The sequence below is a fragment of the Gadus macrocephalus genome, chromosome 4 (genome assembly GCF_031168955.1).
Source record: "Gadus macrocephalus chromosome 4, ASM3116895v1".
In the NCBI taxonomy this organism is placed as follows: domain Eukaryota; kingdom Metazoa; phylum Chordata; class Actinopteri; order Gadiformes; family Gadidae; genus Gadus; species Gadus macrocephalus.
The window spans coordinates 28457143-28467142 of NC_082385.1; the positions used below are offsets into that span (position 1 = coordinate 28457143).

At 53.1% G+C, this 10000-nt stretch overlaps 2 protein-coding genes across 2 annotated transcripts in view; one reads left to right on the top strand and one right to left on the bottom strand.

Annotated features, from left to right (window-relative positions):
- The window catches only part of LOC132455279 (protein SCO2 homolog, mitochondrial), a 2034-nt gene extending 616 nt beyond the window's left edge, over positions 1-1418 (top strand). The window contains exons 1-2 of the mRNA XM_060049118.1: positions 1-122; positions 285-1418. The exon at positions 1-122 is cut by the window's left edge and continues 616 nt beyond it. Coding sequence (XP_059905101.1) covers positions 324-1244 — 921 coding nt within the window. The 5' untranslated portion in view covers positions 1-122; positions 285-323 and the 3' untranslated portion in view covers positions 1245-1418. The remainder of the gene's footprint in view (positions 123-284) is intronic.
- ncaph2 (non-SMC condensin II complex, subunit H2) overlaps positions 1317-10000 on the bottom strand; it is a 9665-nt gene continuing 981 nt past the window's right edge. The window contains 20 exon segments of the mRNA XM_060049148.1: positions 1317-1997; positions 2618-2767; positions 3564-3665; positions 3758-3790; positions 4126-4183; positions 4185-4230; positions 4417-4531; positions 4783-4853; positions 4941-4985; positions 5440-5541; positions 5640-5703; positions 6520-6612; positions 7117-7253; positions 7349-7518; positions 8247-8326; positions 8559-8615; positions 8961-9042; positions 9242-9303; positions 9482-9583; positions 9794-9906. Of these exon segments, the coding sequence (XP_059905131.1) occupies positions 1869-1997; positions 2618-2767; positions 3564-3665; positions 3758-3790; positions 4126-4183; positions 4185-4230; positions 4417-4531; positions 4783-4853; positions 4941-4985; positions 5440-5541; positions 5640-5703; positions 6520-6612; positions 7117-7253; positions 7349-7518; positions 8247-8326; positions 8559-8615; positions 8961-9042; positions 9242-9303; positions 9482-9583; positions 9794-9901 (1806 nt within the window). The 5' untranslated portion in view covers positions 9902-9906 and the 3' untranslated portion in view covers positions 1317-1868.

A 10000-nucleotide genomic window follows, 5' to 3' on the forward strand; every position in this document is an offset into this window, starting at 1 on the left:
TAGCTCAAATCGAGTGGCTACATAAGTGTCCTTTTAGCCAGTTTGAACTGTGATAGTTAATCAATTAACATTATACACCTTGTCACTCACTATTGCTACAACTTGAGCTCCTTTAAAAAAAGGTACGTCATGATTGAGGGGATTCTGGTTGAAATCAATGAATGAACCGGGGTCGGTTTATTAATCTAAAGTTTGGGAGGGTTTCATGTAGTCTGCAGAATCGCACCATTGCTGTGCCTTCGTTTTAACACACGCGTTGTGCTTCATACCCCCTCTCCGTTAAGTTATTCTTTTAAGTCGGCTGTCCGTCCTGTGAGGAAGACATGGCCATGCTAGGGTTGGCGAGCTTCATCCAAGGTGACTTCCGCGGTGGCGCGACGTCGCTCCTGAGGTGCGCTCTGAGGGCGGCGAGGGACCAACAGAGAGCCCCTCTCCACTCCCCCCTACAGAAGCCCCCCAACACCTCAACACCGCAGGCCGTCTGCCGATACCAGCCTCTTAACAGTAGTTCCAGACTCCTCGGTTGTACAGCTCGGCCCACCGGTCCAGCTCATTTTATCCACAGATGCTTCCTCACCACGGGCCCCAAGCCCGGCGCAAAATCGGCCAAACTGCAGCTCCGGACGCGGCTGGTGGTGACCCTGGTGTTCGGGGCGGGTCTGATGGGGGTCTGGTGGTACGTGTACTCGGAGAAGCAGCAGATGGCGCAGAGACAGCGCATCGAGCAGCTGAAAAAGGTGGCCCTGGGCCAGGGCAACTTCTGCCTCACGGACCACACGGGGCGCCGGCGGAACAAGAGGGACTTCCTGGGGGAATGGGTGCTTCTGTACTTCGGGTTCACTCATTGCCCGGACATCTGCCCCGAAGAACTGGAAAAGCTGAGCGCCGTGGTGGCGGCGCTGGACAAGGACCCGGCGTTGCCCCGCGTACAGCCGCTCTTCGTCACGGTGGACCCGGTGCGGGACGATGTCGCAGCGGTGGGTAAATATGTGAAGGACTTCCACCCCCGGCTGATCGGACTGACGGGCACCGAGGAGGAGGTGAAGGAGGCGGGGCGGGACTACCGCGTGTACGCCAGCGCGGGGCCCAAGGACGAGGATGGGGACTACATCGTCGACCACACCATCCTGATCTACCTAGTGAACCCCGACGGCCTGTTTCTGGACTACTACAACCGCATGAAGAGCGAGGAGCAGATCTCCGAGAGCATCCGGAACCACATGAAGGTGCACGTGAAGTTGTGACCAGTTTCGATGCTTATTGACTTTAGGAACTCACACTTCTGTGGGTGCACTTGACTCCTAGACAGAACCTGCTGCGGTTAGCATAACCATGAGGAGTTCTGGTTGTTTAATGTTGGCTGTAAAATGACATCTGTGTATATACATAAACATCAAACAATATTTGTGCAATGTCAAGAGTGTGCTGTCCTGTGTGTGAGTGATCAGTTGTATATACTTATTTTTACTAATCAGGAAAGATAATCAACTAGTCATTGTAGGCCAATACAGATTGTATAGGAAAGTCGTAGCAAAGGAATTTGACAAAATCTTAAAAAAAACAAAAACATGACATCACGCTTAATCTTTTACCAAGCAAGTCTTAAAAAAATCGCATGCATGTTAATTATATTGCCGAGATACGAGCACAGTGGTGTTTTCAATAAAGAGCGGAGATTAACGTTCGAGGTTAAATCAACAGCACTTAATGAGCCCGCATGAAATCCATTCATTTTGAGGTAAACTCAGTCCAGTTCCAAAGATTGTGCCAGATGATTTCCCCTTCGTGGGTTTCAGAGACGTCCGTCGCGCTTCTGTCCAGGTGGAGGTGTGTCCTGGCCTCGGGCCCCGCGGGGGGGGGGGGGGGTCTCAAATGGCGCCCCCCATGGTCTTGAAGCGGTCGTTGGCCCTGTGCGTGGTGAGGAGGGTCAGCCCCATGGTGTCCACACTCTCCTCCAGCCCCGGGGTACTGCTGATCTCCACCGTGTAGTCGTTGGCCTGGGGGGGGCAACAACATTACGGTACCTTCCTCATTATGGAGCTGGCGGGGGTGCGTTGGAGTCAAGGCATTCTTGTGGGTTGTGGAAATCCAACCCTAACCCTGCCTAGGGTTAGGGTCCCTGTAGCCCACTTATCGGATGTTGTACGTCCTGCACTTAAAAATATCACTCGGTGTAGCATCTTCTCCTCGATGTACTTTGTTGTTAACCTAGCGATGGTTAGTGCTTGGCACTCGGTTCTATGAACATCCTTAATGTACCGACAGCGATATAATGTTGTTTCTCTTCTTCTGACCTATGTACTTTTTGTAAGTCTCTTTGGACTAAACCATCTGCTAAACGCCCTGAATGTAACTTAATAAGTCAAAGAAATCAGATAGTTGTGTTGAGCAATGTGACTTCATTGACACATATATATATATATGATGTATATATGATGATGATAAGTCAATGCAGACGAATTTGCGATTAATCGCGAGTTAACTATGGCATTAACGCGATTAATCGCGATTAAATATTTTAATCGCTTGACAGCACTAATGTATATATGATGTATATGTGATGATGATGAGTCAATGCAGACGCCCTGAAGGTGGGTGCGCGCGGCGGGCCTCCTACCAGCTGCAGCGCGGCCAGCATGTACTTGCAGACCTCGAAGTTGTCGAGGCCGCCGACCACGGAGGCCAGCGAGCGGCTGCGGCCGACGTCGCCCAGCGCCGCCACGATGCGGTCGCTGTAGTCGTGGATGTCGAAGGTCGGCCGCTCCTCCTGGTGGGGGAGGAAGAGGAAGAGGGGGGAGGAAGAGGAAGAGGGGGGAGGAAGAGGAAGAGGGGGAGGAAGAGGAAGAGGGGGGAGGAAGGAGGAAGAGGGGGGGAGGAAGAGGGGGGGGGGGGGGAAGGAGGGGGAGGAAGAGGAAGAGGGGGAGGAAGAGGGAAGAAGAGGAGGAAGAGGGGGGAGGAAGGAGGGAGGAAGAGGGGGGAGGAAGGAGGAAGAGGGGGGAGGAAGGAGGAAGAGGGGGGAGGAAGAGGAAGAGGGGGGAGGAAGAGGAAGAGGGGAAGAGGGGGGAGGAAGAGGAAGAGGGGGGAGGAAGGAGGAAGAGGGGGAGGAGGCGGGGGAGGAAGAGGGGGGAGGAAGAGGGGGAGGAGGGAGGAAGAGGGGGAGGTTGGTCGACACGACGGGACGTTAATGGACACTCACGACGTGACGTTCAGGAGTGTGTGAAGTTTCATATTGCTATTTGTAAGAATGGATAGAAAAAAAAGCAGCCCCTTTTTTTGGTAAAAAAACGTCGACGATTTGTGTGTTTTCAGTGTTAAAGTCCAGGATCAAAAACTGATGCAAATGTTGCTCACTATCCGTCATCCATCCAGGTGGCCACGCCCACTTGTGATGTCACGTGACACAGGAAGAGGCAGATTGTCAATCAGCGTGTGTAATGGCTGATCACACTCTGGCATAATATCCCCCCTTTCACCTCAGTGGATGGTCTGAACCGACGACGCCCCGGCTATGAGGTGTTAAAGCGGGCATACGCGTACACCTGGTCACGTGATCGGGGCCGTACCTGCATCACGAGGTCGGGGCGAAGCTTGTCGCCCCATTCCTTGACCCGGCGGGACAGAGCCGTCTCCTGGGCGTACCCCTTGGAGTTGACCAGGTACTGCTCCTGGAGGCGGGTCAGAACAGAGCGCTGAGCGGGATGACGGTACCGGGTTGGGTAAGCGGGGGGAGGGGAGGGGGGGGAGATTGGGTACGTACCACGCTCTTCCTGACGAGGTCCTCGTAGCTCAGCTCGTCCCCTGGCTGCCTGAGTCACAAACAAGAGGAAGGGAGAGGAGGTCAGCATGTAGCTCGTCGTGTTAGCCACGGACGCTAAAAGGCCACACCTAATTGACCGAGGGGGGAGATGTTTATTCATGTTACAGTTGGAATCACCCAGCATGCATCTGTACGGACCCTTCAGTGCCTATGATTGGCTGAATGCAGCACTGAGTACCATCAATCCTCATGTGACGGAATTTTTTTTCCTTTCAAGCTTCAAAAGGTTTTCCTGCGTGTCTCCTCGAGGCTGAACCTCCGTGGCGCGAGACGCGGCCTGAAGGAGGGGCTTATCAAGGAGGGCAGGCGCCCGCCATCTTACCTGGCATTACGAAGTCGTCCCCGCCTCCGAACCCGGCGGGGGACGTCGTCCAACGGCTCGTGGTCGTCGTCCGAGCCGTCGTCATCGCCACCTTGATGGGAGGAGAGCGTGACGCATTGGTGGGGGCCCTACGCAAAACGGAGTGTGTGTGTGTGTGTGTGTGTGTGTGTGTGTGTGTGTGTGTGTGTGTGTGTGTGTGTGTGTGTGTGTGTGTGTGTGTGTGTGTGTGTGTGTGTGTGTGTGTGTGTGTGTGTGTGTGTGTGTGTGTGTGTGTTACCCTGCAGGTCTTGGAGGCGGTTCTCTTCCGGGCCGTCCTCCTCCTCCCTCTGAGCTCCTTCTCCTGCCGGCTGCAGGAAGGTTCTCCTCAGCTCCTCGTCTGAGACCACCACCCCCTGGTGGGGGGAGGGGGAACCGCAGGACAGTGAGAACACACACACACACACACACCCAGACTCTGTCTAACACACACACCCAGACTCCGTCTAACGCACACACCCAGACTCCGTCTAACGCACACACCCAGACTGTCTAACACACACACACACACACACACACACACACACACACACACACACACACACACACACACACACACACACACACACACACACACACACACACACGCTTCCTAACAACCACTTACCGCTTTCCTGTTGATCCTCTTCCTCGTCTTCATCTTTTCCTTCACTTTGCTCAAGTAAACGTAATTCAGATCTGTGACACAAAAATGAAAGGTTAAACATGCATACCGTTTTTGATTTAATAATTGATTTTAAATATTGGTGATAGAAATGTATTGACCTGTACTCGCCGGACCGCCCTTTAGCTTGTGCTCCGGGGGATTAACTGAAAACATCAAGAAGACACAAAACATAATCAATAATCCATAGCCCTTACTAGGGCTAAGCGATTAATCCAATTTTGATGGATTTCGATTTTAGGGGGGATTTTTTCAAACGATCACAATACTAACATAATCAAGTTTCTGATTTTTCTTTGGACAGCTGGATACATATCAGCCCTTTATTTTAGATTTGAACATTTTCTTTTTGACCATTTGGTGTATTTTTTTTAAGGCGAAAAAGGTTTTCAACGTTCTCAGTCACAAAGTGTTTCTGGGAGAGACACGCTGAATAAATACGGCATGTTTTCAAACTCAAAAAAAATAATCGTTGGAATAATCGCGATTTCAGTATTGACCAAAATAATCGGGACCGATTTTCTTCCCATAATGGAGCAGCCCTCGCGCTTACTCATTACACCAAACGACCACCAGGGGGCGAGGCGGAGCTTCACTCACACAGGCCGGTGAACCAGCTCCTGAAGTCCTGGAGCGTGTCCGGACGTTTCCTCTTCCTCTTCCCGCCGTCGTTCAGCCCGTCAGGCACCTTGTAGCACTTCCCTGAAACACACCACGCACAGTCCATCAGAACCACGGGGCTTTTACTTTGAAAATCCCACCGTGTAGTGTGCGTTATGATTGTTTCATTTCTTTCTTACCCGTTTTAAGAGGCTTGTCCACGGCGAAGACGTCATAGGGGTTATGCAGCTGCCACGTGTTGGCCTAAAATAACAAATGAAATACAAAACGTGGAAGATGGCTCATTACCTCCACTGACTTCATTCATAAAACACGGGTTCATGAATCCGCTCCATGTTTTGTTTATCTGGTTTGTCGTTAGCCCCCGCCTTGGAAACAATCTGACAACAAATCACAACCAACCCTAACTTAATGCCCATTGGGCAGGGGACGTCTTTGCATGACAGTGTAATGCTGAAGGACTATCATGTTCTCGACAGAGCCTACAGGACCTAGCCTCTCCTTGAGCTAGCCTGTCCCTTAGCCCACAGGACCTAGCATGTCCCTTAGCCCACAGGGCCTAGCATGTCCCTTAGCCCACAGGACCTAGCCTGTCCCTTAGCCCGCAGGGCCTAGCATGTCCCTTAGCCCGCAGGACCTAGCATGTCCCTTAGCCCACAGGGCCTAGCATGTCCCTTAGCCCACAGGGCCTAGCATGTCCCTTAGCCTACAGGACCTAGCCTGTCCCTTAGCCTACAGGGCCTAGCATGTCCCTTAGCCCACAGGGCCTAGCATGTCCCTGAGCTAGCATGTCCCTTAGCCCACAGGACCTAGCATGTTCCTTAGCCTACAGGACCTAGCATGTCCCTTAGCCCACAGGGCCTAGCATGTCCCTTAGCCCACAGGGCCTAGCATGTCCCTTAGCCTACAGGACCTAGCATGTCCCTTAGCCCACAGGACCTAGCATGTCCCTTAGCCTACAGGACCTAGCATGTCCCTTAGCCCACAGGGCCTAGCATGTTCTCAGACAGTGACTGGTAGCCGCTGCTGGTGGTGACGGGTGCAGCGATGGTCTCGTACCCTCTCCTGCTGGCCCTTGCTCCGCTCCTCAGCCTCCTTCTGGGCCGCCTGGGGGTTCGGTCGCTCCCGCAACATCCTGCCTTCGCTGGGGGCCTGGAGGGGAACACCGGCCGGGGTCAGAACCTTTGCGGCCCCGGGATTAGGCCCCCCCCCCCTGGGATTACCCCCCCCCCTGGGATTAGCCCCCCCCCCCCCTGGGATTAGGGCCCCCCCTGGGATTAGCCCCCCCGAGGCAAACTAGAGACTAGCAGTATTAAATAGTGATCGACCGATATATCGGCTGGCCGATATTATCAACCGATATTTGCGTTTTTTACGTGTATCGACCACGGCCGATTTTACGCAGATTATTATTATTATTATTTATTTAATTTTTTTCGCCAGCACGATTAACAGACAGTTCAATAAATGTTCCTTTTCTTAATCGAGCCATGTAACATTGGTTATCATCATGATGTAAATTGAGGGAGCAGAAGCAGCATCGGCTCAAGAAAATCGGTATCGGCCAATCGGTCATCGGCTAAAGCTGATGAAAACAATAACAATCGGTATCGGCCCTAAAGGATCCCCGTCGGTCGACGCCCAGTATGAAAGCACCTGTTGTCTCTCGATGTGCTCCTCTGGCGTCTGGTCCATCTCCTCTCCGGGGTCCTGGAGGGGCATGAAGTCGTCGTCGTCGTCGTCGTCGGCGGCAACGTGGTTCCCGGGGGCCTCTGGTGCTGCAGTCACGTCGACTGTGTGGTGGGAATAGTTCAGTGGAGTTCTGGTGCCGTTGTTGTTATGATGTTAAGTCATAAGGGGGGGGGGGGGGGGGGGGGGCACGACCTACCAGGTTCCTCCTGCGGTGGCTGACTGAGGGAGTGGCCCCCGGCGTCGGGGCCCCCCTCCGCGGCGGTGAACACGGCGAGGCCGTGGGTCAGAAGGATGAGGTCCTGGGCGCCGGGGATGTAGGTGTTGATGCGGAAGTCCTTGTGGCTCCCGAGCACCTCGCCCTTGGCGCTGCGGGACGGGAGACACCGGTCACACCCTCGTCCACGCCGCCGCCCTCCCCCCCCCCCCCCCCCCCCCCCCCCCCCCCCACGGAGTCCTGCTAACGCCGCGCACTAGAAACACCTCGCCCATCAGATGGGTCGAAAATACACTTTGTGACGTTTATCGGACCGGAGACATTCATCGGCCGAGCGCGTCGTTTTAACGTCAATCCCAGAATGTTTGTAGCCGCCGGACGGACAAATCGATCCCCGATTGGCTGGTGACACGCGTTTCATTTTGGACCCTGGGGACCTTTCTGTAGCGTCCTCGGTCCATTCGAGGGGTGACCTTACGTCACCAGGTAGGGGTGTGGTCAGCCGTTAACAAGCCGTCGAATACCTGCCTCTTCCCTGTGCCGTGGTGACCTCAGCAGTGGGCGTGTCCACCAAGATGCATGCTGGGTAGTGCCGGGCTGTGCACCCAGTGGACTGTGGCAAAAAGTTGCTGATCTGTCCATCATACATGTTGGGGAAACGCCCCCCCCCCCTTGTGATGTCACTAAGGCACAGGGAAGAGAGGCAGGTTTTCAAACAGCCTGTAACGACTGATCACACTCCCACCTGGTGGCACAGAACCCCCCCCCCCCCTTTAATATTTACACAGGTCAATGAGGTGCAGGTAGGGGGTGCGGCCGTCTGGTCAAGAGGCCATCGGAGGGGAGGGGCCTCTGTAACCCGTGACGACGCGGAGCCCACCTTATGAGGGGCAGCTTCTGCTTCTCGTGGGTCTCGGGCAGGATGAGGGCCTCCGGGGCCAGGGGGGCCACGTGCACCGGCTGTGAGACACACACACACACACACACACACACACACACACACACACACACACACACACACACACACACACACACACACACACACACACACACACACACACACACACACACACACACACACACAATGACAATGAAGACTCAAAAAATAAGTTATCTGTTTGAAGAAAAGCACGTCTGCCCCTTAATGACCCCTATCGGACGGACGGACGGGTGTGTGTGTCGGTGTTCTCACCGCGGTGGAGTCAGACTCCTGGGACATGTCTGCAGTGCTGGAGTCAATCTCTTGGTACTGCGGGGGGGGGGGGGGACAACAACAACAAAAACAACATGAGGTCAATCGTTTTGGCGGCGGGTCTTCTCCGTTGCCATGGCGAGGGGGCTCGGCTGTCCCGGCGCCACGCCGAAAAGGTTCCGTGTGCGACGCCCGTTAAAGACACGCAGCTGAACTCACCGTGAGTCAGCTCCATGACTGAGCCGTCAAAGTAAGTACACTATTCATTTATTCAATTTATAAATCTTTTTAAATGTATTTTTTTTTACTGTAATTCACTTCAGGATCTTTAAACCGAGGTGACGGACGGTCCTAGCCATAAGATGAAGCACCGAGACGAAATGGTAATGAAGCAACGGTCACCATGAAGTCTCCGTCGTCGTTGTCGTCTGCTTCGTGGTCGCCTTCGACCTCCTTGTCGGCTGCTCCCGCCTGCTTGTCCCGCCTGTTTAGAGCCCGAGAGCAAAGTGGCGGTCGGCATCTCTCTAGGGATGGTTTTACTGTTGCTATCTGTGGCTGCTGCCAGCCCAAAGCACCAACACCTCCCCCAGGGAGGGGGAGGTGTTACAGATATTCCTCGAGGTAGCTCCTGTATCCCATGCTGTGAACACGGTAGGTGTTGCAGAGTAAAGAAGGAAGCAAACCTCTGTTTTTTGTCGTTGATGTAGTCCATGGTTTGGAACACCAGACTGTACAGAAGCTCCACCTGAAAGAGTCCAGGATGAAATAATGAATTGAAGTGCAAAACGTTGCAAATTACAAACCGGTACTGAAGAGATTTCTTCTTAAAATGACATAACTTCCGAATAAGAAGAAGAAAAAACAAAACCTTTACAATGGAGACAGGCGAAACCAGCCACGGTATCAACCAAATAACAAACTACCTTTTTGCTGTAGATGCATGTCGATCCTTGGATGAGAAGTGCTGCTTCCGCAAAATTCAACTGGATCTTCCCTCCGTCAAAAGCGATGCATATCTCATCCAGCTGTCAGAGGAAGACGAGAGCGTTCAAATGTCTGCGTGTGATTTGACGTTGTATCGTCCAGTGCCCGTTTACATGACTGCGCGTTATATAACGTCACGTCATCCAGTGTGCTCCGGTGACCAGCGCGGCTCCGTAGAAGTCGTCGTCACGTTGTTTGCTGTCAAACATGCTTGAGAGAACCACTAGAAGGTTTGTTTGTTGTTGTTTTACCTCCTCCAGATAGTCGTTGAGTTCCGAGGCCACGTCGATGTCCCAGTTCTTGGTGAGCTCCCGGATCGGTTGCAACAGATGGGCGAAACGGTTCTCTGCGGACTCCATGTCGTCTTTGATCAACAAACACATGTGATCCATTATGATTACGAGGTTGTAATAATAATAATACATTTTATTTATAACGCACTTTACATCAACTTAATG